We start from the raw sequence: 27,544 nt of genomic DNA, 5'->3' as shown, positions 1-27,544 counted from the left end.
GTCCTAATGGTGTCCCGTGTAGCCGAGGTGCTGGTCTTCTTTTATCCTAGTTTTTCGGACGTGGTGTTGCAACTGTCCCGGACGATGGATTCGGGAACTAAACCGGGGAGGTACTGAAGACATCTCTCTCCCCCGGGAGAGTCTTCCCTCCCCCCGGGGCGATGCGGATCTCCTTCTTCCTTCTCACCGCCTCTCTGTGTGCCTTGGTCCTCCTCCTCGCACCTGCCTCGGAGGGCTGCGGGCCGGGGAGGGGGTACGGCAAGAGGCGGCTCCCGAATAAGCTCATCCCGCTCGCCTACAAGCAGTTTAGCCCCAACGTCGCCGAGAAGACCCTGGGAGCCAGCGGGCGACCGGAGGGCAAAATAACGCGCAACTCCGAGCGCTTTAAAGAACTGACGCCGAATTACAACACAGATATAATCTTTAAAGATGAAGAGGACACGGGCGCCGACAGGCTCATGACCCAGGTGAGAAGGGGAGATGAATGAGTAGCATACCTCATGCAAAGACGCGCAAATATTGGCCAAATATTGTTCCCAGACTCTACTGCTTTACATTTGGTATTTAGATTTAAGTAACAAACATAATTTACGTTTATCATGAGCTGACTGCATGCATATTCCGTAGAGATGACTGAAGTGAATCACGTTTGACCACATTAACTACAATGTTGCACCCAATTGTCTGCTGAATGTTTGCTGTCAGTTAAATGTTTAAACCAAAATGATTGATTTCATTGACTCCTGGTCCTCCGTTTCACCTCTGAAGTTTGCTACGTGACATACTTAGCTGCTGTTGAAGTGTTGCTTTTTACTCCCGCACCAAGTGGTCCCATGCAATTTTCCATTTGGCCGTGACAGACATGGGATGCGTAAAATGACTTCGTTTGGGTTTGTAGATGCAACGCACGGTTAACCAACCAAAAAGTCGTCTTAATCCTAGTTTACTATCACAGTCTTTCTGGTTATTTGGCCGGCAAGAACACACCTTTCACCTATTTGTAATTTTTAACAACTGGAGCAGTAGCTCTTTTACGCACAACGCATCAAGTCAACACTCCTTGCAGCCTTGCTGCGTGAATTTGAAGTGAAATGTAAAACAAAGTCTAATCTATCGTTCATTCATTAATTCAATGATGGACTCAAATTAATTGCCCTAAAAATGCATCGGTTCAAATCAACATATTTGAGTAAATAGATGTCCACTGCTGAGAGGCATCTTGACCTCTAGCCTTATGTAAGTATCTGAAAAAAACAACAACTGCTAAATCATTCCCAGCAAACACACAATCCCAGTTTTTTGTACTTTGACCATTAACCTGACACAATTCACCTCACACAGTTGTAATATACAGTTAAAATCCAAAAGTACTATTTTTGTGTTTGATTAGTTTCCATATCACTTTTATTTCAGTATCTGGGCAGATCTTTTGCTCTTTTTGTCACTCAGTTGCTTCCTTCTTGTTATCTGTCTGGGTTCTGCTCTTCCTCTGTAGGTCATCCTATTTCTGATCCACCTTCACCTGTGTGTGATGACACAGATATCGCTAACTAAATGAGACACACAAACTGTCCACACTGAGTGTTTTCCTGTTTGTTGATTACTTTGCTGTGATTTCCTTCTTCACGTTCATCACATCATTTCACCTCTCAACATCCCATATTTGTGTGATGACACAGATATCTCTAACTAAACGAGACACACAAACTGTCCACACTGAGTGTTTTTCTGTTTGTTGATTACTTTGCTGTGATTTCCTTCTTCATGTTCATCACATCATTTCACCTCTCAACATCCACTTTTCACCTCAGGCTATTTTCTGTGTACTACTAGGAGTAACTGTTTTCGTGATTGTAACGGCCTGCTTTCCGTTTCTCTCTCTGCACCTCTCGTAGCGTTGTAAAGACAAGTTAAACTCTCTGGCCATCTCAGTGATGAACATGTGGCCGGGCGTGAAGCTGAGAGTGACAGAGGGCTGGGATGAGGACGGTCATCATTCAGAGGACTCGCTGCACTATGAGGGGCGTGCTGTCGACATCACCACGTCAGACAGGTAGGCAAGCAGGGGACTACATGATGTGGTGTAAATGGGCCAGACAACAATTAAACTGCTTAAAGTCTGTCAGTTATGAAAGTTGACAAGTCAGTCAATCAATTTATCAATAATGTGACAAGTCAGCAAAACAGCTGCGTTTTTTTTGGTGATACTAAATTTAAATTTGAGTGCGTTCAAGACCATTATTTCATCCACATACTGTCAATGTCTTTGTAGATTTATAGAGAAGCATTCTCTGTTTGTCTAATTAAACCACACATTGTAAGTTCAAAAATATTTTTTGTCCTCTGCACAGGGAGAGGAATAAGTATGCCATGCTGGCCCGCTTGGCTGTAGAAGCTGGATTTGACTGGGTCTACTATGAGTCCAAAGCCCACATTCACTGTAGCGTCAAGTCGGGTAAGAGACAGATATGAGCTACAGCGTCTGTCTATATCGTCTGAATGTGTTTTTGTATGTTTTTTGCATGTGTGGCCAGCTGTCATTACCGCTAATGAGGCTGATGCTCGGCCCTTTGTTGGTGAGTCACTAATGGTTTAAGCTTGCCGTTCGGTGCCTGTCTGTGTGTGTGTTTGTGTGTATGGCCTATTGGGAGCCAATCAAAGCAGGGCGTGCACCTGTGTTCTTTGCTGTATTCAGTCTCACTTCACTGGTCAGATCTCAAAGTCATCAGTCATTGAGATTGCAGGATATTTAGCCGCATAATGTGCGGATGAGCCGGTGTAAAACAGGAATGTAAGCACGGATATATTTAATGGTGGGTCATAAATAAAGAATTATAAACATCTACTGTATATTTAAAGTTGCATCTGACTATGCATTTCTGTTATAGATTATTGACATTTTATCACATTTTTATTCTAATAAGTTACATCTCTCCAACACACAAATTTTTATTGGATACAGTCTTCATGCGAACAATAGATGACACCATTCCACCTCCAGCTATTCAAACTTTGGAGACATTTTAGAAATCCATTCACCCATGTCTGGTACCACCAGTTATTTGATGCCAAACTACATTCTCGCAGTCTGCTGAGGTTAGTAGGCTGTGAGATGATTAACTCTCTCTTTGTTTTGCTATTGCTTTTCCTTCAGTAAGTTTCTCTCAGATCCCTTATCTGAGTCTTATCACCTCCAGCTCGCAGCCCTCCTTTTCTGCAGCCTTCGGGCTCACACACACACACACACACACACACACACACACACACACACACACACACACACACACACACACACACACACACACACACACACACACACACACACACACACACACACACACACACACACACACACACACACACACACACACACACACCTTGGACAAATATTTGGCTGCCCTAAGACTGCCTTAAGACAAACCTCCCACACAAATACGCACACAAACACACACAATTACACTGATTAATTCGTTATTTCAAACAGATTTTGACTTCAGTAGTCATGGTGAATATTCTATTCTATTCTCTCCTTTCCTTGTTTTCCAGTTGATTTGAGGTCATTGTACCAGATACTTTCTGAAATAGTAGGATTCATTGTTAAGATTCAGGCTCATTGTGAAGTCTCACTCGTCACTGAACCGTTGAGCATTCGCATTTAAAAGACAAACTGTGCTGTAATCCAAACAATATCCAGAACCAGGTCTGAGTCTGTGTACTTTCCTGTCTCTCTGACCCCAGGCCATGCTCTGACTGCGGTGATACAATCAGCTGGTTATCCATTAGCTCTCGCTGACTTACCCCTTCTTGCCACCTCATCTCACTGCGTCTTAAAGGGCCAACTAGTTCAGATATGCTCAAACAAGATCAAATGCACAGCCTGTGGAGGCTTTGGCAGTCCAAATGAGTGACAATAGCCCAAAAGAAAATAAACAAGATAAGATAAGATAACACTGTATACATCCCCAGGCGAGGAAATTCAGGAGCAAGCATGTTTCTCTAATAATGTTCTATTTTCTTATGTCACACTGATGGTAACATGCAAAATTTGATTTGACACATGCATACAGTAGCATGACAGATATGCATGTGCATGCCAGGGCAAATATCAAATTAAAGCACCGGCAGAGTTCCTCTTTTGAATTTTTTTTTTTTTTTTTTTTTTTTTTTAAGTTTTTAAATAACTCCAGTTCTAATCCACTTGCTTTTCCACACAATAGTGAAAGCAATAGTTCAAAATAATCAAAGGACTAGCTGTTTATGGTTTTAGGACTTATGATGTTTAAAGGCTGAAAAAAGCAGGGTATGTCTTAATTTTATTTCTGTGTGTGTGAATGAGTTCTGAGCATAAGGAGAGAGCCAGAGGCAAAGTTTAAAACCTGAGTTGTATTATATCCATATGTTAACAAGCCACCTCTGATCCACTGAGATAAAATTGTTTATGAGTCAGTGTCAAAGTCTCACCTGCTTTATAGATCACTCAGTGACCTAGAATGGTGTGAAGATGCAGGCCCTGCAAAAGGCCAAATGCCAAACGCACCCCTGAGAGGAATTCCAACTCCATTGTTCTCTCTTTCTGTTTTGTCTCCTTATCCTTGCATCTGCAACAAAATAAAATAATGTAAATCAAATAAAGTACGATCATTATGTTTCTGTTTCTTTCACTTCTACAGAACATTCTGTTGCAGCCAAAACCGGCGGTTGTTTCCCTGGTGATGCTCAGGTTCTCCTTGAAGGCGGGGCTACGAAACAGATGCGTGACCTCCTTCCTGGCGACCTCGTCTTGGCCTCCTCATCAACAGACAGCCACGGTCCTCTCCTCTACAGTCCAGTCTTATCCTTCCTGGACCGCCAGCCCAACGTCACAAAGATCTTCTACGTTATTGGGACCGACGCCGGATTTAATATTACACTCACAGCGGCTCACTTGATCTTCACCACAGACTGCACTGGTGGGCCGAGGGAACCAGGGTGGGAAGAAACAGCTGAGGAGTCACTTCTGGGTTCCATATTGGAGGGCAGGCCTCGCTGGGGAGCAAGTCTGAGGACAGTTTTTGCCAGCGAGGTCCGGCCGGGACAGTGTGTGTTTACGTCGGCAGGGGAGGTGAGGTCAAGACTCTCAGTTGTGACCTTTGTGGAGGAGCACAGGCGCACTGGGTTGTATGCCCCCCTCACCCAGCATGGGTCAATAGCGGTGAATGGCGTGCTGGCGTCCTGCTATGCTGCTGTGGACAGTCACCATTTGTCCCACTGGGTCCTGGCCCCGCTGAGATTCTTCTACAGCCTGACAGGGCCTTCAGAAGTGCAGAGAGATGGGCTGCACTGGTACCCTTGGCTTCTACAGAGGCTGGGGAAAACGCTGCTGGACCCTGGACACTTCCACCCCTGGGGTATTGAACAGTGACAGAGATAGGAGACACAGAGACATGTCAGTTACCTGTATTTAGGAGCACCAAAGCACAAATGTCTTTCTACTCAGAAGAAAGCAAGATGGACCACCAAAGACAATTGATTTTATAGTGTAAATATATTTTATACTGACTCCACTTGCCTGTATTTGCTGTACTTCAGGAGACTTTAATCAAATCAGAAACATAAATAGTGAAGTCCGATCGTCAGGTTTTATCATTCCTTTGTACTGTAATCTGTCAACATTTATACTCACTGATGACAGAAGAGATTTACGTATATAATGGCACATTTTGTGTCACAGTTTAAGAGTTTCAGGCTCAAGAGAGAAGGTTTAGGTGAACACAGACAGAACAGCAGGGAGAAAACTCGTGACTGAACAAGTTGAGATGCAAAGCTCTACATGTACATAAGTATTTATACAGTGAAGTCCGGTTCGGAAGGAAAGACAGACAACAATTGAACGTTGTTCAGTTCACTGTTAGAATTATCAAGGCAGGAAAGTCACCGATTTTTTTTTTTGTACTCTTTTTTTTAGAGCCTATACTGTATGTTAGAATTAATTTGCAAAATACTTTTTAACTGGGCAATTAATAAAGTTGATTACAATGTGGATGATGAAGGTGCAGATAAAGTTGCTGGTGTAGCTTTACATGAAAGGGGATTTGAACTATGTTGAATAGCAGGAAATAAAGATGAAGACACAGTATTTGTGCACACATATAGTTTGGAATTTACATTTGTCAAGTATTGATGCAGGTTAATACGCTTGGTGCTGTAACTTATCTGTTTGATCAAGTCTGCCATCTGCTTTTCATACAACTTGATCATCTCAAACTGATTCACGTCATCCATTTATGCATCTCCATGTTTTTATTGGGTGTTTTGTTTAAAGGGTTTTACTTTTGTTTTATATTGTTTTCAGGTATTTAGTTAAGACATACACAAAACTCAGGCTGTATTCAACTACTGTATTAAGTAACAGCTAGGCGCCGTATGAAATAACGGTTATTATTTTTATTCTTGTATAATACAAGTTTATTTGAAAGCTCTCCTTTGCATGATGTTTTTTTACTATCCCATCTGTTACCTTAATTGGCAGAGGTGCAGTGAATCTGACTTTTACCACCAACACTGTGGGATTTTATCTTTTTATAGATGGCTGAATGGAAATGGATATATACAATATGCAGTTCATATTGCTTAAAACCAGCTGAAACTTGTTGATCAAGACTTAAACATTATGATTATCTATAAACTCCAAAGCATTCTTCTACATGACTGCTCAAAGATTTGTCAAATATGTATATTAAGGTATTGTTGGAGAGACTATTTAAAGATCTATTTTTTAGAAAATAATGTAAATGTATTATTTTTTTTTGGCAACTCTGTTCATAAAATTTGTATTTGAAACATAAAGTTTCTGTTTGTAAACCAAACCGCACTGTGCTTCTGAAATAGCAACCAAATTCAAAAAAATTTATCATGAGTCATACATTACTAATCACGAAGACAAAGTTTTATTTAATAAAGTCAGTTTTTACTTTATCATGCTTATTCTACTCAACATGCCATTCAACTTTTTCAGCAGTTCTACCGTGGGGCTGAGAAACAAAAATGTTTCCGACATGTTATATTATGTGTTGATATATAAACAGAAATAACCCGGTGATCACTGTGGAAAGTGAAGCACCACAACAACCGGCACGAAGTGAGTACAGCATGAATAGCTGTGGTTAGAGGGTGGGCTGCTGGTTGGTTTCAGTACCACGGACAGCAGCACACAGCAACGCTCTTCTTTCATCCTCTTGATGGCTGAAAGTTTTTTTCTTTTTTTTTTTTTTTCCAGGATGGAGAGTTAGTCCTTGAACACAGCACACCCTGCTGGATATTTACAGAGAAGACATCATAAAGAATTAAGCACAGGATACTTTAGTTTTACTGTCGTTTCCATTGCAAGGTTTCCTATCTGGGACCTAGACGAGTAAGTAGAGATGCTTAAAATTCATTTTTATCAATTTGTTCAGAGGAAATTGCACTTTTTAGTGTTTCCAAGTCATGTGCACAAAGCAGATTACAAACAAGAACCAAAGAAAAGTAGATTCTAAGTAATCTTTATTATTATTGGTCAGTTAGGTACAGGAAAAACCTTTTTGTCGTATCCCATAGCTCATCGCAGGAGACTGATCCATAAAGACAGATACAGAACCAGACCCAGGTAAAACACTCACCAATTATTATACACACAATTAGAAAAGAAAATGTGAGTGGGATTGATTTACCTAAATCTTCAGGTGTTGTTCTCACATGAGGCCTTTTAAATACACTTGAAAATAAAAATCATGCACATCCCGAGTGGTTCAAATACTGAAAACCATTAGTCCACCTGAGTCTGGTGACTTGCAATTTATCTCTATGTGTCCTGTCTCCGTGTAATTAACTCTGTTTGGACCACGATACCTAGCAACATTTTGAGGCAAGGCTGATGGACAACCAGCAATTATAATCAGGACTGATTTAAGAGAGAATGGTGGGGAATCACAACACGATGTACCTGCCCTCCACCATCCCTCTTGCTAAGATTAAGAAAATAAAATCGATAAAAAATAAAGAATTGCTTGTTTCTCCTGCCTCAAAAGTGACCCAAGTATCACCGTCTTAAATTAAGGGTGTTCACACAACAACACATGGGAAGTCAGCATGCTCACATTAACTCACATACAGATATGAATGTCTTTATAGAATATGTGTCTGTCATCACAGCTTGGCAAAAATTACACTTATACACAACAAATGCACAATAACACCTGGAACCATCAAACCAGTCAGCGGGAAAAGACCCAATACGTTTGAGTTGCCTTTTGTCCAGTCAGAAAAAACTTCCTGTAAAACGGACGACCTTATCCCCTGGTAGGTGTTGGTGGTGGTGATATCGTCCAATAACAATAGCCTATAGATAAAGATTTATGTTTCTCAAACAACTCATAAACACACACACACACACACACACACACACACACACACACACACACACACACACACACACACACACACACACACACACACACACACACACACACACACACACACAATCGTACACACACGTTTTCTCTCACACTTATTACACGTTAGTAATATCATGAGACTCGTGAATCTCTTTTTAGTCAGCGACTGAATGAATGACTGAATGTGAGATAGTTTCAACTACCTAGCGGCTACGTCGAGAGCAGTAAACCTTACAGAAGTACAAAAGACTCCATAACATCCTCAGTTGGCAATTATGTTGACATAGTTACATTAGGCTATATGTAATCATTGCTTGGCAGCATACAAAAATAAAAGAAGTTGCTCTGGTGCATATTCGTAATCATCAGCATTTGAGTGAAGTAGTCTCTATGCAAACGGAGGGAACTGTTTTCGGCACGATTTTTTTTTTTTAAAGTGTGGCTGAATGAGGCTGGCTCAGTTATATATATTTGATTAGTATTAGGGTGTAACCACGTTGACAAACACAATTTTTATACTACCAGTAGCAGTTTCTTGTTGATGTAGTTTTGTTGGCTTGCTCTTTAACAGGCCTGCTAATGCATATTTGGAATCCCTTGTGAAAAAAAAAAGATCGATCCACACAATTTTAAGGAATTAAAAATGGTCAAAAATGACTTTAACGGTTGTGTTTTTCTACTCTATATGACTCCGAATTTTGTACTGGATTGCTATGCTGCTGTCTGATGACCAGTAAACTGTGAATGCATGTATTTGGATTTTAACAACAGGTTCGTACTACCTATACCACCATAGAATCTAAACTAATACAACAACCAAGGGCCCAATTTCCACGAGTAAACGATTAAAGAAGGGATGGATGATGGGCTAGATGTGTCCAAAAGGCATTGTGTCAGGAGTGTGATGAATATTATTTACTACAGAGAAGACAAACCAGTATGTGTTTTTACCCTTTTGTAAATCTGGTTTTAGTAGTTTACACTCTTTCATCCTTTATAAAAACAGATTTTAGGGCTTATTTGTGTGTATGGGATACTCTGCTACATGGCACTGTCTTAATAATTTTACACTGCTCTCAATACCAGCTGAACACATCTCATAAGACATTTTCTCTCTTATGATGAGACATGACCAAGAATAAAACCTTAATTTCAGTTGTAACCATCGCAGAGGTCAATCCCTGTCTCCCTGTGTCTCTCCTGCATGACCAGAACTCTCTAATCAATTCCTCAAGTGTGGAGTAGCAACAATACCACAGAGAGACAGCAAAGAGTGGGACCTGTGAAATGGCGACATTTGTAATTCGTAAATGTTGGCAGAAATCCACAGAAATGCCAAGATCCACTCTTAGCACAGTGTATCAGACCTTAGAAATGCGTGGTTTCATCCAGGGCTGTGACAGTTCTGCTTCTATGGCCAAAGTCCTAGTAAAGATACAGTATCAGGGCAAGAGGGAGGAAAAAAGATATAGGAAAGAGGAGAAGAGACATGTAGGAGAGCGCTGGAATGACCTGTCCTCCTTTTTCACAGCCTCTGGGTGAAGTTTTCGGGAAATACTCCTTTGTTGGCATTTTCTTTGTTTTGCTGCCAGTCAGTCTGCTTCATTCCCATCAGCCAGCCGTCATCCTAAACACACAATCATGTCAAAAATGACATAATCATATCAGAGTCTGTGACACTACAGCACATCACTATATGACTTTGTATGTGTGTGTGTGTGTGTGTGTGTGTGTGTGTGTGTGTGTGTGTGTGTGTGTGTGTGTGTGTGTGTGTGCGTGTACCTGTTCATCAGGGTTGTCAAAGGTGGTTACTAGCACCAAATCACCGGCCTTCATCTCCAGTTCATCTGTGTCGTTGGCAGCATAATCGTGCATCACCTGGACCTGTTTCACATAAATACTAACATGAATTATCTCCATATGTGCAGGATATATTTGTGTAAATGCTCAGACTATTGAGATTTTTTTTAAATCAGTTGCCTGTTTTACCTTGAACAGGAAGCCAGGGGGCATTTCTGCAGGTTCGGATGCTGCTTCTGTTGTTTCTGCTGCTGCTGCTGCTGCTGCTGCAGGTGTCTACACAGGAAATATTACTGACAAGTTGTTTACACTGCAACACTTGTAAGACACATACTTGTGCCCATTAGGTTTGATGTTTTTGAAGCAAAAAGGGAAAATCCGACAGCAGATGACCGACTGTCCATATTTGAAAAGAAAAAAAAAAAAAAAAAAAAAAAAAAAAAAAGCTTTCCCAAAAAGGTTTGATCATAAAACAAATGTCAGTCGAGCCAATGGTGTAATTGCTACTTAATTATGATGTAATTATAAACAAAATTATCTGATCAGATGGATTTTTTTGTGGTTCATGAGATGAAGCCTGTAAGAGTATTTTGCTTTCTTGAGAATTTCAGAACCATTAAAAGATAAACTTATATGGTTACCTAACACATAACAATGCAAAGTGGGGGGGTTGTATAACTGTTTACAAAAACAGGGCTCTTCAGAGCTTTATAATTTTTTTTCTTTGCTTTGCTGTTTTTTGGAAACAAAATGGGAAATTTAATGTTGCAATAACAAGTGCATTATAACAGAAGTTCCTCTTGCACTCACCTCCTCTGTTGCTGCTGCTGCTGCTTTTTCTTCTTCTGCTGGAGCAGCTGCTGCTGCTGCTGCTGACTCACCCTGTGAGCAGAGAGAAAGAGGACAAACAAAGATGTTACAGAGTGAAACAAATGAATGATTAAAAAAAAGAGGGGCAAAGAGTGAAAGAAGAAAAGGCAGAAAAGGCAGACAAAAAAGACAAGCTTACAGCCTAAACAGCAAAGTCTTGGTTAATACAGGCATGTTGAATAGACAGCAAGATTTGATATTATTGCACAGTTGCTAGAGATAAAGGTTCTGCACAGCATACTAAATGTGTGGACTTGTGATTAGCAGTGACTGAGATTAACTGTGCGTGTTGAAAAGCAGATGTTGCTATTCTTTGCTTTCCCTCAACTTGCCCTCTTCATCACAGTTGATGCATCCATCCTTCTGGTCCAGATGCATCCTAAACCTACCCATGACAAGACTTCTCCATCTTTCCACCTTTATTCACGATTTATCTTGGCATTATCTGTTGCTGTCCAGTACCCCATGCTCAAACCTCCTTCTCAAGAGTCGATGCATCCACCATTTTCGTCCAGATGCATCACTCCATTTCTGCCTCCTTGGTTACCTGACCCTCTTTATTATCCAACACATCAGCAGCTGGAGTGGCTTCCTTCTCAGCCGCATCAGCCGGAGCCTCATCCTCAGGTGTTTCATCGTCTGTGGCAGGCACCTCTGTGACCGGCTGGCTACTGTCATCACCCCAACCTTCCTGGGCTTCAGCCACAGGGTCGTTATGAGCCGTCTGGGTCCCATCATCCCCCCATTCCTCCTGAGTCGCCGCCACAGAGTCATAGCGAACTGGTAGGGTTCCGTCATCCCCCCAGCCCTCTGTGGCAGCTGCTATGGGGTCATAGTGGACAGGCTGCGTGCCATCATCCACCCAGGCCTCTGTAGCAGTAGCCACGGGATCATAGTGCTGCTCGGTGTCCTCTTCCTGGGCACCAATGTTCTCAGGCTGAAGGGCAAGGGTTAGGTTTTAAGGAGTCAGAGGTCATCAGAGATAGAATACCTTATGGGCAGTGTAAGGGTTTCATAAACCAAATGGAAAGGGGGAGTATTAAGAGACAGAAAGGCCAGGAAGAAGAGGTACTTAAGGGCTTGTGTGTCCAAGTGTATGAACACAACAGTGGGCAAAGGAACACAGTTAAATATTTGATGGAGAGGGCATTCGGAAATTGAGAGGGATTTTAAAGAAACACTGAAACGATGCATAAGGGGTTGTATTATGGAAATACCAAACAAGGGGTTCAAAACTGAATGTTTGAAAATTAATATACCATTTGATTTTAAAATCTTTAGCCCTTAACTTAATGGTGATTAATGCATCTTATGTTGACCATATTCTATTGAATATTTTTAGCCACACAAGCGGCATGACCCGATGGAAATGTTGTTCAGTTGGCCACTTTGGTTGGCATTCAAATATAATTTTCTCTAGTTTGCAGCTTTCATGTCCATGTGTGTTCCAGGGGAAAAGATTTGTACTAATTTTGGTAAGTTTTCTGGCACTATGATCAGGTCAAAACTTAAGCTTGGTTTGTGACCAGATATCTGCAAAATGACATTACTATTAGAGTCTGCAGTAGTTTGTATTTAGTGCTAATTAGCAAATGATAGCAGGCTAACAAGCTACCCTAAGGTGGTGTAAAATTGTATGTTAGCATTGTCGCTGTGAGAATCTGTTTACATGTTTCATCTCTTTGTCATTTTAAATTGTGCAGTAATGTAAATAATTGATTAGTAAAGGGGCTAAAACTTGCAAAATGAGAATAGTCTTTTCAGGGATTTGAACGTGGATGAATGTTTGGGGAGGTGATATCAAGTATTTTTCTGATTAAATGATCTACTATATTTAAAGGGGTAAAAAAAAGAAGCAGTTTTGCACTGATGAGCAAAAACAGGGTGATGAAAGATGCCATGTCAGCAAGTCATCAGCATCACCATCATCATCATCATAAGACCCAAGAAGATTGATGTAGAATTCTTAACCTTCGCAGGGAAGGTTCAGATTAAATCAAAAGACAGATGAAGATTAGGAAGGGTGGCAGCAGAAGGCGGAAACGCAAAATCTTTTTCCCATCAGAAGATAGATGTTGGATCTTCTGTGTGTAGTTAGCAAGCATGGTTTATAATCCCACGGCTATGTTCAGATGGAGAAAGAGGAAGGAAGCTTTGTAAGAGGAGAAGTGTCATTCCTTTGTGAGTCATCGCTGCTTTGCCTCAAGCTCTGATATACTCCATGACTATTGAGACACGTCCCTCTTACAGTGACAGGGATGAACGCAAAGGTTAGTAAATGGCCAGAAGGCCAAGCTACAAGCAAGGCGTTGTGAAGTTGCCCACTAGTTCTTGTTAGTTTACTGTTCTCATTTCTATAAAAGAAGAAATCCACTGCAAACATGAGCAACTTCACTCAAGTTTCAGAACAAGACTGATCCCTGTGTGTCACATGTAGCATGAGGACACATGTAAAGGCTACATGTTCTGTCTGTTTGATATGTGAACATACAGGGATATGAGGGGAAACAGAAAGAAAGGAGCTCAATTCAGTTACAAATTATTTCACGCCATAGAGAACTTTCACTTACATTTACAATTACATTTATTATACACAAACATTCATCGTTTGTAGACGTTAGTAGTGTCTTACGAATAATCCTTTATAAGTTTCAGATCCGTACATCATCAATATGCTGTACACGCTGCATATACAGCATACTGTAGAGAGACATAGAGAGACCGCTTTTAAGATAGGATTGCACACGAGATACCATTTATATTGATTCAATATGCGTAACAGGGTTAAATGTCAATTTAAAACTGAATTGACTCCGGCTCACACCCAAGTTCCATTTGTGTTGTACGACAATATCTTCAGTGTTTAAGTGTTATCACACCAAGCACTGCAGACACACAGACAGCACACAAACAGATTTGGGACACACAAATGAAATAGATCCAAACAAGCTTGTTTATGAACAACAACAACAAAAAAATCCATCATAGAAGAAGCATGGGGACAGTGGGGCGTTTAAAATGGCTACATACTACAAACAATGATAATGAGTTCATGGGCACCACAAACACAAACAACAATATGTTGATAAAGATGGTGATCATTGTTGATATTTACATATATTTTCAAGACATTTATACCATGAGGATGATTTGCTTACCCATGATTCCCAGTTTGCCGGCTGTAGAAAACCAAGGAAGCAACAGAATGAGAAAAGCAGAGTTCTTTACAAAGTTTGTGATTTTGGCCTTTGCATTTAATCAGTGCGGGTCTCATGCTCTAAACCTACAAGCCCCGTAGATCTTCCCAGAACAAGAGCACTACCTGGTGAAGTCTGACGCACAAAGTGAAGTATGTCTGACGAGTTGGATTCGCTTAAGTGGTTATTGTACATGACGGTCACCTGCACAGTTTGAGTGTAGCGTATGAGAAAGGCACAAATGCTAATGTCCACATTATTTAACTGTTTAATCTCGCAATCTGTCTGAAGAGCTAACGTTACTTAAAATTAATATCATTCGTACCAGCAGTGAACCATTTTTTTCACTTGAATCAGAGGACAGCATCTTAACACCAAGGGTGCAGTGCTAATGATTTACCTTAATTTTAAATATCCTTGCAATGAGGGAAAGTGAAAATTGCTGGCAGCTATGTTAAAAGTGATGTGCAGCTCTCTCCCTACATTTCCTGTCAGTCTACACTGAATAAAAGCAAAAAATGTCACTAAGAAATTCCAACAGATTTTTCAAGTTCTCTCATTTTAACTGAATTGTAGCAGCCTGTAAAAGGCATTGCTAAAGACAGGATTGTATTGTATTATCATCAATATTACCATTAACATTAATAGTGAAAATGGGCACTAACTGCACTTTATGTACTTTATGGAAGCTAAATATTTCTGCTCCAACCATTTGCATTCATTTGTTGCTATGTTTTTGGCCATAGCAATGTTCACTGTTTGAGCTCTGGCTTGCTCTCCACCTACTTCTGAGACAAATATCTACAGTAGGTCTTTAGCATGTTGCATGTTCCACGTTCTTCTCTGACTAACTCTGTCTCTCTGCTGTTTGGCACCAGGCAGATGTTGAGACGGAGCCCTGCATTACGCAGTAAAACCCCCCAAAAAACTTTGTTAATGTTGTGTATATGCCAAATATATGTAAGTATGCAAAACAAAAAAAGGTTACTTTTAAAAACCTTCAAAATAAATAAATAAAAACACCCTCCCAGTAATATGAGCAAAGTGTATATGATTGAACTGTATGTTAAGATTTGACCGGTCCTGAAGAGAAAGAAGAAAAGCACAGAGCAGGGCTGTAATCTGCCGTTCATGCCATGAGTGACCTGTGGACAGTGCTGAAGCAGGAAGAAGTGGTCGCTATAGAAGCAGGTTTCTACAGATTATCATGCCATCATCCACCTCTTGAAATTCGGGAAGAAGCAGAGCCAGCAACACCTCAAACCATGTCAAGCTTACCAAGTTATTTCATTATATATTCAGACTCATCAAGCTTATTTCAACATATTTAAAGTCAAACAACTGCACTGCTAACCATAAATGTTGTATGCTATTAGTACCTGATCATTTGCCCCACCTACCTTGCACTTAAATATCATGAAATGAACTTGTCTGAATAAAACATGAAATCTCTTGTGAAGATTGGCATATCCTACAGAAAAGCGTCTCTACGATCTTTACGTTCATGCCATGAATCATCCACCTGTGTGGCCGCCGAGGTTTTGGTTGCTGCACTGAAAGAGTCCAGGTCCATGTCCAACAAGCTGCTCACTGCAGGACTGTCAAACTGATAACGACAGGAACAGGAGGGCTCATTGGCTAACGGGCACAACAGTGGCAGCAGGGAGTAGGACAGAATTTGACAGAATAGAATAGAATAGAATAGAATAGAATAGAATAGAATAGAATAGAATAGAATAGAACAGAACAGAACAGAACAGAACAGAATAGAATAGAATAGAACAGAACAGAATAGAATAGAACAGAATAGAATAGAATAGAATAGAATAGAATAGAATAGAATAGAATAGAATAGAATAGAATAGAATAGAATAGAATAGAATAGAATAGAATAGAATAGGTGGAGGGGCAGGCCAGAAGAAGGAACACTGAAAGGTTCTGACCACTGCAGAAAAAGGGAAAGTTAAAGGGCTGTTCCACAGCATTTGACAGCAGCTGCTCACTCACCTCTGTCGGGGAGGTGACGCTGATATCAGGAGTAGCTGCAGCATCAAACAGATTGATGATGTTCTCTGCTTTCATGTCCTTAGATGGGGTCACCTTGGGTGGAGGAGGCACTGCTGGTCTTAGCTAGAATACAGAAGAAAATACGATAAAGAAGTTGTTCCACAAGCCAAATGAATATGAGTCCTGTTATGAATTTGTATTCTGAAATAAAATTTTGTCAGAATTTGTTAACTGATTATACATTCAGGTATTTCAAACTGTCTCTATTTTTTTTGTACATGTTATATATGTTTAAAAAAATGTCAGATTAATTAATGAATTAATGTTTTATGTAGTCACAGAAAGTGTTCTGTATGTAAAAGGTGTGATTGATCAGTAAACCGTGACACCGAGTTGAATGCAAAAGAGCACCCTGGAGCTGTCACCTAAATTACACACAGCCAATCCTCTGTGTAAAAACATAATTATGTAGGACAACTCTTACAACTCTGAAGGAAGAGAAAACTGGGTGTCTGTGTGGGAGAGTGTTTGCCTACCTTGGATGGAGATTTGGGGATTGGGGGCGGTCCTCCTGGCCTGAGAGTGTGGTTAGATGCCTCTTTACCACTAAGTGAATGACAGAGGGAGAGAAATGAAAGGCAAGAGGAGAAAACATACATATTACAGAGAACCACATAAAGATATCAAACAATTTGAGGGGAAGGTGCAGCAGAGGTTGGAGAGGATCTAAAAGCTAAAACATAGCTAGAGGGAAGTTACAAGGCATGCTCTACACAAGTCCAAGCAGAAGTTGTTATTGCAAGAGGTGTCATGCAAGAAAAGTGGTCATCCCTTCCCTCCATTCCTCTCCTCCCATGCAAGCAAGCTTTGTCTGTGCCTTTAGTAAATCCTCTCAAGCGAGCAGTGATAGAGGCATTCGCTGTCATAAAGAAGATGTTCTAAAGATGACAAAAGCTGCCCCCAAACCTGCAGATATGTCAAGAGAGTGTGGCATATACCTGCAAGTTATTGCTGGAACAGGCAATTTTTGTACTTTGGTGGCTTCAAATGGTAGTAAGTCTTGAAAAGTCAAGACTCCAACCAGGAGAAGAGGACAACTACTCCATAAAAATCTCTGGGCTTATTTTGTGTCAGCATCGTTTAAATGAATATATCTGTTTGGGAATATGCACCATTACAGAATCACCTCACATGATCATGGCCCTAAAGTAGGTTCTAGTTTATTACCTTAACTTGAAGCCAGTTAGTTTAAAGATGTTATTATGTTCTTCTATGTTGCAATATCTTTGAATGTGTGTGTTCAATTAAATTACAGAACAAAGTTAGGGCAAGGTAGTACTCAGGCACACTAATTTTGTGTATATTAGTGGATCTTATAGGGACAAAGTTGTTTATGTATCTATCAATTTGTCATCCTAATTTTCAATAATGTAATTTTACTCAATTGCATGTCTGTTTGTCCTGGAACCATGGTCCCTTCTCTGTTGCCATTCCTCGGGTTTCTTCCTTAGTTTTTCCCTGTTAAAGGTTTTTGGAGAGACTCTGGGGAGGGCGTTGTATGCGAGACAGATTGTAAAGCCCTTTAAGGCACATTTGTAATTTTTGTGATGTTGGTCTGAAATAAAATTAACTTGAGGTACTAAGAATACACCTACTGCCTCAAGGTAAAAAGTAGCATACTGTAGCTGTAAACCTTCATTAATCACTTCATGCTCTGCAACAAGTCTTCTTTCTAAGGAGATGAGATCCCTTGTTGCTGTATTGTTACGCAAGATTCTTGCCTGCTGCAGCATTAAGGACGCACTCTCGTATTTCTGCATCTCTGAGCGCACAGCTCTGATCAGACAGTGTATCTTTGAAATCACTTGCACAACCAAGCACGTGTTCCTGTGAAATTTCCAAAGTCTGCAAACTGACTGACATAAAACAGCTGGACAGACAGGTCAGTTGCAAAGACAGACAGTTGTAGTGTCACCGTGGTTACCACAGTTACCTCTTGTTTGCTCCTGACGATGAGGTGCCGCTGTTACCTGTCTTTCTATAAGGGGGAGGGGGGGAGGGAGGGTTTCAGGAGTGGCTCCGGGTTAATGTTTGTAGCTGAAATAGTTTCTGATATGTAGTGTTTTACAGATGGTTAGGATGACACAACTCTTTCCTGTCGCTCTAACATTTACCCCTCACAAGTACTCAAGGTGTCAGAGAGAAAAACCCTTAACTGTTAATGTTGTGTACAAAAAAGGTATTTCCTATAGGCCTTATAAAAAGAATAAGCAAAACCAATTCTCTTTTGTGAAGTCCACCGGTGGGCCTTAAAAAACAAAATGATAGTGATTTATCAAACAGTAAACACACCAACAAAGAAAAAAATGAACTCATTTCAAAGTCACCTCACCACTTCATTTACTGCTATTTTAACTTCTGACCGGCGCACTACATTCAGCAAACAGGATGAATATGACCCTTCCACACGCTCAAATATTTGCAAACATTTCTGAAAAGATCATTTTTGGTTCAGAAGGAGTCGTAGACATACAACATAGCAAGTATTTATTTTGTTGGCTAAGGCGATCAACCAGTGTAAATAAACTGATGAGACCCAGTGAGCTCAAATGATTCCCAGGGTTTTACAGAAACAGCTGGTGTTGTTTTTTTAGAATAGTGAAAACAGGAGATGTATTAAAATAGATAAGATGAAAATATATAATGCTATAAATGAATTCAACATCAAAATCTTTGATGTAAAAAAATATATAAAATGAGTTTGTTTTTCTAAAGCATTCAAGTGATTCATGACTTACACAAGCTATTATAAAGACACTCAGCAGAAGAGAGTGTTTCTACACCAAAAGAGAAATGAAATGATGGCTCATTGCTCACTAACCTGCTTGTGTCTGCTCCCTCCAGTGTCTCCAAGACGTCAAACAAATCTTGATCCAACTACAAAGATGAGAAGAGGGAGTGTGAGATAACAGATAGAAACAGCATTGCCACATGTTTAATTCATGTCCTACGACATGATCATAAAACTTTGTTTGCTTCCTCCTGGTCTGTATTACTGTCCATGTGCTGCCAAGTGCGTCTGCTGCTGCTTGTTCGCATCCTTATGTCCAAATTCAGACAGATGTATTTACAACTCTCGAGCTAAGACAGTAATACAGGGAGATAAACTGCCCGCATCCAGTTAAAAATATCTTACTTTGTTTTACAGGGAAAATTGAATTATAGTAGACTTTTTAGATTCAGTTGCAGTAGCTGCTGATGTAATCACTGGCACTGTCAACATTTTCTGTTATCTGATATACTGTCAATTTATTTTGTCTGGTCTTGTATCTAAATCCAGCACTGCTGCAGGTCTGTAGAGGACTCTTACCCGGCCCATTTCCTTGTGAAACTTCTCCTCAAAACCAGCCAAACTCTGGAAGGTGCTGACATAAAACCCAACGCGACTAGAGAAGGCAGAGAGGACAGAGAGTCAGTACTGACAGCTGGCTTGGCGTACACCAGTATCCTGTAGGAAAGTGTATTAATCCAGAGGTTTCCAAACCTTTCAAACCAGGCACCACTAAATACCAGAACAAAACTTCTCAAGTACTACTTCCCACTGCAGACACCAAAAGGTTTTTGACTTAGTCAAGCTAACGTTAGCATTATGTCGGACAGACTCATTTTATTTCTAAAACATTGAAATGATCACCAAATTATTTCTACATACTTGCTATGTGATATGTGTAAGTATCAACTGTTGTCTGTAATAAAATGTAATGACAGGTGTTTGGATCTGGGCCAGTTGGAGAGCAATTGTTAAGCCCCTCGGCAAGACCACCAGCTGAAGCCTCACGTCCCATCAATGGTACATGTACCACAGCTTGGGAATCACTGTGTTAATCAATTATCACACACCTGTTCCAGAGGGAAGGTAACTCCTCTTGCAAGTCGATATTAATCTCCTCAAACACCTTCTGGGTTTTTTCCAGCTCCTCCTCAGCCTGAAATACACACACACACACACACACACACACACACACACACACACACACACACACACACACACACACACACACACACACACACACACACACACACACACACACAGCGTTCGTACAGTGCATTACAGTTTGTTTGTGAGTGTGTGTTTGATGTTCCGCTAATAAATGACATGCTGGATGAGTGTGTGTATCATCTCCTGCCACCTTCGATTGTGCTTCAACATGATTTAGCTACAGTTGCTTTGTTGTTGGCATTTTCATTTCGCCTTCATTAGACTGTCAATAGTGTGGTGACAGGAAACAGAGAGGGCAGAGAAAAAGAGTGATGGCATGCAAAAAAAAAAAAAAAAAAAAACTTTGTCAAACGGGCTCAAACTGAGGACCTCATTGATACATCACATACAATATATATTTGACTGCTGGGCAACCAGAACATCCCTTATAATTGTTTGACAGTCAAAAGGCCTTGTAGGACATAGAGTATTAACACTGTGTACCTGGCTCCTGGAGAGGCTGCTCTGGGCAACGTTGTGTGCAGACAGGATACCCTGAGCCCAACCTGGAGTGGCCCTTTCCAACAGGGAGGAGGGCTGGAAGAGAGAAAACAAACGCATACGTTAAGCAAATTTGCTGAATGTAAATACACCTGAATTAAAAATAAAATAAATAATTGTTGTGTGATTAAAAACACCATTAGCAGTGTACTCTTTCTATTAAAGTATATGTTTTACCTTGGTAATTTTAATGCCCCCGTCCTTTTTCTTGCTCTTGTGTGTAGCAGCATAGGTATGCCTGGCACTGTCGAAATCAACCAACTTCCTGTCCCTCTTAGCTATACGAGCCTGAACAAAAAAAAGTACTGGGTTATCAACATTCTTCATCCGAGCTGATATACTCATTTTTCATTCTTTCAAAATAAGCTTGTAAGCTGCGTAAGCTATGATGTAACAAAGTGAACGAATCTGTTGTTGTAGCGTTAACTATTTATAGTTCAATGCAGCTGATATATCGACGGTGCATGATAATTAAAATGATAGTAAGGTCACAATATTTAGTATGATGTGGAGAAACTGCATTAACACGTAATACCAATCATTTTTTGTTGAGTTTCAGACCTCGCAGCCTACCTTGATATCAGGGAACTGGCCCAGGTAAGTATCCATGGATATGAGAGCGTGATCAACCAACTTTTGGTGGTAATCTTCCCAAAGCACATCACAGTCCTGCAGCACGGATTAAGATACGGAAGCACACAGTCACACACGGTTAGAGATCAAATAAGACTAAAGGCTTGCAGTATGCTTCATGAGTATATTTCTCCATTACAGTTTATTCCTGAAGTATGACTAAATGAGACCCTTTAAACTAATTGTTTTTGTGTTTTGTTGCAGCCTATTTGTTGCGAAACACAAGCCATCAATCCAAAAGTGAGTAAGTTCAAGGAAATTTCAAGAGATCTTCAACATTTCTAATCAGACATTCCAGTTTATGACTTTTTAAACCTACATTGAAACATAACATTTCAGGTCTACATAATTCTAACCGTAGCTCACATAGCTTTACTTACACCATGATTAACAGGTGCGATGATGCAATTGACATCTATATAACAACCAGCAGTAAGACAGTCTAACACATGCAGACAACATACAGTATATAATATTTTATATACATGAAGAGTTTCTGACCTCCACAATGGAATCCACTTCGTTCTTGCCGTACCAGTCTGGCTCATACATGTCAGCTAGACATGACTGCAGGTTATTGGAGGACTCGTGCATGGCTGAGGACACACACACACACATGCTGTGCATTAGTTGAAGTGAATATTTCTACATCCATGATTGTGTACTTGTGTATTAATGGGTGTGAGTCTGTATTGACTTGTGTGTGTCTGTATGTCACCTTTCACTGCCTCCAGATATGCTCTTAGGTCCCTCTGGAGTTTGCTGCCTTCAGTCTGAGGGCGAAACACAAAATATGTGGTTCATCAAAAAAAAAAAACATGATACAAGCTGCAGGTTCAGACTAAATAGTCTGTCAAGTTACAGTAGACCTATATTTTGTTTTAGGCTGCACTGTTATGCAACAACTGGTCAATAGTATAATTGATTGCCGGGTAAATTAGCAATATGACTCTGGCAGGCCTCACGTGTTGCTGTCCTGAACTCACATATTGTTTGTTGAAGTTGATAACTCCCTCCTCAAAAGCAACATCTTTGGTCTCGTCTGCTTTGCCAAGCTTCTGTAGAACCTGTAGGTCAAACAAATAATGAATGATGACATTAGAGAGATGACCAAGGGCAATGGTAGCAACTGATTCAACCCAGTTTTTACTTTCAGCATCATAAAACAAGAGGTTAGTTTTTAATTCTCTCTAAAATAAACTGAACATGTGAACACTCAACTGTTTGCATGTAAGATAAGATTTCTTTGTATAAATTGGTTGTAAAATCAATGTATGCCAGAGCATGCTTTTCAAGCATGAGGAATTCCAAATAAAGCAAATCGTCTTCTATTTAGTACATCGATAAGGGCAGAAATAAGCCAAATCTACAGTATGTTCTTTGTCCCATTCACACAGATAACGTACATTTACTTTAAAGGGGACCACGATGTACTTACTGTCTCTTCCTTCACAGTGATGCATTCTGATAGGAAAATAGCGCCCCCTCCCATGTAGTCAGCGCACAACGTGCAGGTGCTTAATGGCCTCCAATCTACCACTACATACTGCAACATGGTTGTTTAATACCATCATGGTGCTATAGCAGAATGTTTGAGAAGATGCTGTTGTTACAATTTGGGTAAAAAAAAAAAAAATAAAAAAAAGAAGCTCATTTAGCTATTTAGATATGTAGAAACAGGCCTAAAAATACTAGAGACGTCAGTCATGGCCTCAGTTAGGAGTAGGCGTTCATCATCTCACTGCAGTATGAACGTGTTCGCTGTATGACAATATTCGGGGTGTATTTGAAGGGGACATCCCCATCCCCAAACACTCACAGCCTCCCTGTTCGTTATTGAGTCGTGATGCGACACTGCGCCTCAGCGGTGGATGCGGCACTGCTGCTCCGCGGCGTGCAGGCCTGAAATACAATTCCTCATACATTAACGTGTAAGGGAGACGCTCTTACCTTTTCCTGGGCTCTGGTTAGCTTTTTCTGAACGTTGCTGGCCACTTTTCCTGCAGTCAACCCCTTCCCCAAATTCAGCTCAGCCATCTTGTAGCGTAGATCAGTCTTTGGATGCGGGAGGGAAGGAAATAAAAGAAAAATAACGATCGGCTGGACCGCTACGGCGATTGTTGAGGCAAATGCATCAATGTCCAGTGAAGAATAATGATGATAAATGTAATTATATGATGCTATGATGTATCTGTTGAAGGATGTGTGTGCAGAAAGCTAGGCTGTATTCTCTAATGTTGAGCTGCAGTGTGTGTGTGTGTGTGTGCGCGCGTCCCTGACAGAGGAGGAGGATGCTGCGAGAGATGATCTTAAAGGTACAGATGCTGCTGCTGCTGCTGCTGCACGTTCACACAGAGAAACTGTGCAATAAATAATGAATCAACCGATGAAGCTAAAATATAAACAAACTGTGGTGGTTTTGAAGCAAATCCTGCTCTTGCAACCCTTAAAATGCATTTTAGTGATCTTAATTTTTTACCTTAAATTTGGCTTGATCATATAGTCATAAACGGGTCTTAAAATGATCATGGTCTTAAATTTATAATAAATAAATGTCCTTCTAAACTTCCATAACCAAGAGCAAAACATTGGTAAAGGAACAGCTACTTTCAAGCATGCATGGTATTAACGTTTCAAAACTCATCCGTCTGAGTCCGCTATTATGTCGTTACGTAACACGTGAAGTAACAGAGAAGCTGCATTTATGAGTATCACTAAAAAGCCGCTAAACATGCAGGAAAGTGACTCAAAGAATAAACACCCACTGAAGTAACAGCGCAGCAAGAGACAATTTAAGGATGCTATTTTTCTGAAGTGTCTGGTCGGGAATACAGATCAAAACTATCATGCGTATAGAAAGATTTCCGCTTAAATTGGAATTTTAAGTACAAATATTGCTACTCAACGTGGATTTTCTTTAATTAGTCACAAAAACAATTCACAGCAGGGTGACAAGCAGCAGTTACTGATTACCCAGCTGGAGTACGAACCTTTAGGCTAAAAGTGAATCCCAAATCAACATCGTTTGACAGTAAACATCACAATCATCTTTTGAAACCCTGCTGTGTCTTTTCCTAGATGATCAACAGACCTGAGGATGCACTGACACAGATTTACTATCATGGAATACAACAGGGTTTGTCTGGTTTAAAATGAATGTGTTTGGTTTCCACTGGCTATGTTAAACAATAATTCTCTCCGGGAGGGGGCGCCATTAGAACACTGCTTATATCCGCATTCAAACAGTATCCTCGGGACTTGGAGCAAAGCTCTTTCACTTTTCTTTTTTTTTTATAATGCTGCAGTTTTGATTTTTTTTTTTTTTTTTTTTTTTTAAACAGTCTGGCAATAAGACCGAGACTCTGCAGACAGTGTGACACGATCACACAAACCGGGATACTCTGTGTGATGTCTCCATTCAATTTATAATGATCTTGTTGTAACACTGGATACATTCGTTCAGTTTTCTTTTCCTGATTTGTAAATATAGCCTACTTAAAATAAATCTGATTTTCTATTTGATAGTAAAACTGCATCAGAAACTGCAGCTCTATGTTGACACAGGTGGTTGGTGCTAGCTGGGAGCTCTCCAGGGTCCTGAACTGACACTCAGCTGGTGCTGAAGGGGCGGACAGGCAGAGGAACAAAAGGCTCTTGGAAGGCTGGGCCTTGTGTTTTTTTTCTTCCCACTATTGGACTGGATGTAATTATATCTCTGTTGCATAATCTAGCATGAGAGCGTGTTTATGAGAAATCATCCCTGCAGGAAAGAAAACATGGTGTAGTGCCAGAAAGCTGCGTTTAAGAGGCAGTGATCATATTGTTTTCAGTCACAATCTGCTAAAGCAACAAACAAGAAACTATGTTCTTTATAGAAAATTTCAAATCGTGGATATTGTTTTTTATCCACAACACGTTTTAAACCGGCTTCTCTTTACTTCCTGTCTTATTTGCAAAATAGACAATAAGCGCTCGTAAAATATGATGTAAATACAGCTCCTCTTCTTTAAATCATTTTATTGCAAATGTCTTTCCTTATCTACTTTGTTCTATCTCTCTCCTTTTTCTTTTCCGTCCCTACTCTCCTCCTCATATCTCCGGGTCTCTTTATCCCCGACAATAACAACATTTGGCCACGAGTCACCAAACCCGTGTAATCGCACGAATTGCTCCCATGCACCCCTTCTCGTGCTGCGGGAATGGTTTAACCCGCTGTGAGTGAGAAAGACGGGCAGCACAAAGGAAGCGCACATACTGGTCGTTTAGGAAGGGAATAATTGGGTGCATGATGTAAACATGGAATAAAAACCGCAAGGCAGCATTCCTATTTCCCATCGCACTGGTCCATTATCGGCGTTCAATATTGCATGAGGTGCTGGCGAACAACTACACGTCTGTCTGGACAACGAGCGGCAGCCAGTAAGTGACATATTGATGCCAAGAGTGGAGGAGAGGAGATGAGAGAGTAGTTGAGCTTTGTTTCATCTTCGCTTCGGCGTTTTCCGGAGTTGCTCCCTGGCTTTGGACCGAACCCGTTTCACAGAGACGTGATGCTGAGTTTTTCAAGCTGACCGAGCCGACAAGTGCAGATTCGCTGGGCTTCTTTTCATCTGCTTTCCAAATCGAGCATGACAAAGGAACACCACGTCAATATGTTGCATTTATGAGGTGAGTTTTCTTTGTTCGCCTCACGTTACAATTATTTTAGTACAGCACATTGATTATTTTTTTTTAAATTGAATCACAGAGTCTGGCGCGTGTCAGAAATAAACAAATAAAGTGTTTCTTCATTAAACTGTCCAATTGAAGAGCCGTCCACATTTCCTTATGTTAAAATGGTTCCAGAAGCCAACTGTGTTGCCCACAGCCTGTGTGCCAATCACTGTAACTGCCTTTGAAAATTAGACACATGGAGGTCTACCTCAGCTCGGCTATTGTTTTCCCTCTATTGTTTTCAAACCCTCCCTTCAGGGGACATTTGGTGCTTTAACACGAGACGCGAGCACTTCCAGACTCCTCATGTCATATCAGTGACTGCCAGATGAATCCTTCATGATGCGTTGGAATTAATAATGTAACTCTGAATTTGATACCAGTGTGGATAATTGGGTTGGACAGCGTGTAAACACCAGGAGCCAAATTGATTTTCGCTCGCGGAAAGTCACGTGCTTCCACATTATATCTATCTATCTATCTATCTATCTATCTATCTATCTATCTATCTATCTATCTATCTATCTATCTATCTATCTATCTATCTATCTATCTATCTATCAGATAAAAACAGTGAGAAAATCTTTCTCTCATCGGATTTCTCTCTCCAGCTCCTCTCTGTTCAGGCTACAGTAATAGCACATGAAACATCTTCATAATTAGTAGTTTGCCAGAGCGAAAGAGAAGTAATTATAGGCAGCAGCCCAAAGTGTGCAGGCATTTTTCCTTTATTTCCTTTGTTAAGCATGCAAATGTTGTCAGTACCACACACTAGCTGTTCTGGAAACACAAAGCTTGAACGCGCGTGCTCTCTTTCCCACTTAAAGACAGTGTATTCATAAATGTACCAAAACGAAACAAGCCGAGTGTACTCGCCTGTGTAATTCTGCATATTTGTTTGGTATCCTGATTATGTCTATGTGTAAGTGTTTAGTATGTGTGTGCACGTGTGCATAGCTGTCCATATGACTCAATAAGAGACACATAAACCAACAGAAGAACGAAGATGACCCTATTTCCATGATACACAAAGAAGTAAGAGTAATAGATTACTGTTGCTGTTGTAAGATCCAGACCCCCTTTTAAAATTACACATTATAAGGAATATTTTGGCTTTATTCAAGCATGACAAATGACCATGCGCAGGCCATTAGAAAACATAAAATCCCATCCCTGATGTGGCGATCTCATCTCCTACAATGATGGATTTGAAGATTGTACAGTATGAGAATACAGGATGATGAAGAAAGGCTGCACTGGGACGAAGAATGAATAAGATGCAAAGTAAAAGACGGTGATGAAACCACTGTATATATATATATATATACTGACTGTGAGCTTTTGTTTGGAGTGATGCATTGGAAAGTGCACCG

The 27,544-nt window shown here is 40.4% G+C and overlaps 3 protein-coding genes across 6 annotated transcripts in view; 2 read left to right on the top strand and 1 right to left on the bottom strand.

The window, feature by feature from the left end:
- The first annotated feature begins 161 nt into the window (after positions 1–161).
- On the top strand, positions 162–5,401 carry LOC138620857 (indian hedgehog B protein-like). The gene is made up of 4 exons (XM_069698442.1): positions 162–467; positions 1,896–2,053; positions 2,352–2,455; positions 4,671–5,401. The coding sequence occupies exons 1-4, from the start codon at positions 162–164 to the stop codon at positions 5,399–5,401; spliced, it is 1,299 nt and encodes a 432-aa protein (XP_069554543.1).
- A 2,103-nt stretch (positions 5,402–7,504) lies between these two features.
- LOC138620916 (myc box-dependent-interacting protein 1) lies at positions 7,505–23,729 on the bottom strand. Of its 4 annotated transcripts, none has more exons than XM_069698563.1 (19): positions 23,409–23,729; positions 22,445–22,525; positions 22,177–22,231; positions 21,960–22,054; positions 21,399–21,494; positions 21,003–21,113; positions 20,769–20,861; positions 20,186–20,271; positions 19,656–19,731; positions 19,167–19,222; positions 18,279–18,323; positions 16,822–16,891; positions 16,286–16,408; positions 14,240–14,260; positions 11,629–12,018; positions 11,018–11,093; positions 10,401–10,477; positions 10,194–10,295; positions 7,505–10,038 (listed from the first exon to the last, which is right to left on the bottom strand). In XM_069698563.1, exons 1-19 carry the CDS (start codon positions 23,493–23,495, stop codon positions 9,937–9,939), a joined length of 1,842 nt encoding a protein of 613 aa, XP_069554664.1. In that variant the 5' UTR covers positions 23,496–23,729; the 3' UTR covers positions 7,505–9,936. The 4 variants fall into 4 exon arrangements, with proteins under 4 accessions (XP_069554664.1, XP_069554663.1, XP_069554666.1 ...); XM_069698562.1 differs by having other exon boundaries at positions 10,401–10,487; positions 11,022–11,093; XM_069698565.1 differs by lacking the exon at positions 11,629–12,018 and having other exon boundaries at positions 10,401–10,487; positions 11,022–11,093.
- A 1,952-nt stretch (positions 23,730–25,681) lies between these two features.
- The window catches only part of tmem198aa (transmembrane protein 198aa), a 34,772-nt gene continuing 32,909 nt past the window's right edge, over positions 25,682–27,544 (top strand). Inside the window, exon 1 of the mRNA XM_069698561.1 lies at positions 25,682–26,126. The gene's annotated coding sequence lies outside the window, so the exon portion shown is untranslated. The remainder of the gene's footprint in view (positions 26,127–27,544) is intronic.

Source organism: Brachyistius frenatus, unplaced genomic scaffold (genome assembly GCF_029030835.1).
Source record: "Brachyistius frenatus isolate BFR_SWC_R1_liver_20210118 unplaced genomic scaffold, ASM2903083v1 Contig_27, whole genome shotgun sequence".
NCBI lineage: Eukaryota > Metazoa > Chordata > Actinopteri > Embiotocidae > Brachyistius > Brachyistius frenatus.
This window is presented reverse-complemented; position numbering and strand designations above follow the sequence as displayed.

Coding starts and splice junctions, on each gene's coding strand:
- LOC138620857 (XM_069698442.1), top strand. CDS start 162: ATGCGGATCTCCTTCTTCCTTCTCACCGCCTCTCTGTGTGCCTTGGTC. Junction 468..1,895: donor CCGACAGGCTCATGACCCAG/GTGAGAAGGGGA, acceptor CACCTCTCGTAG/CGTTGTAAAGACAAGTTAAA. Junction 2,054..2,351: donor GACATCACCACGTCAGACAG/GTAGGCAAGCAG, acceptor TCCTCTGCACAG/GGAGAGGAATAAGTATGCCA.
- LOC138620916 (XM_069698562.1), bottom strand. CDS start 23,495: ATGGCTGAGCTGAATTTGGGGAAGGGGTTGACTGCAGGAAAAGTGGCC. Junction 18,324..19,166: donor GAGGGAGCAGACACAAGCAG/GTTAGTGAGCAA, acceptor TCCCCCTTATAG/AAAGACAGGTAACAGCGGCA. Junction 10,039..10,193: donor TTGACAACCCTGATGAACAG/GTACACGCACAC, acceptor TTGTGTGTTTAG/GATGACGGCTGGCTGATGGG.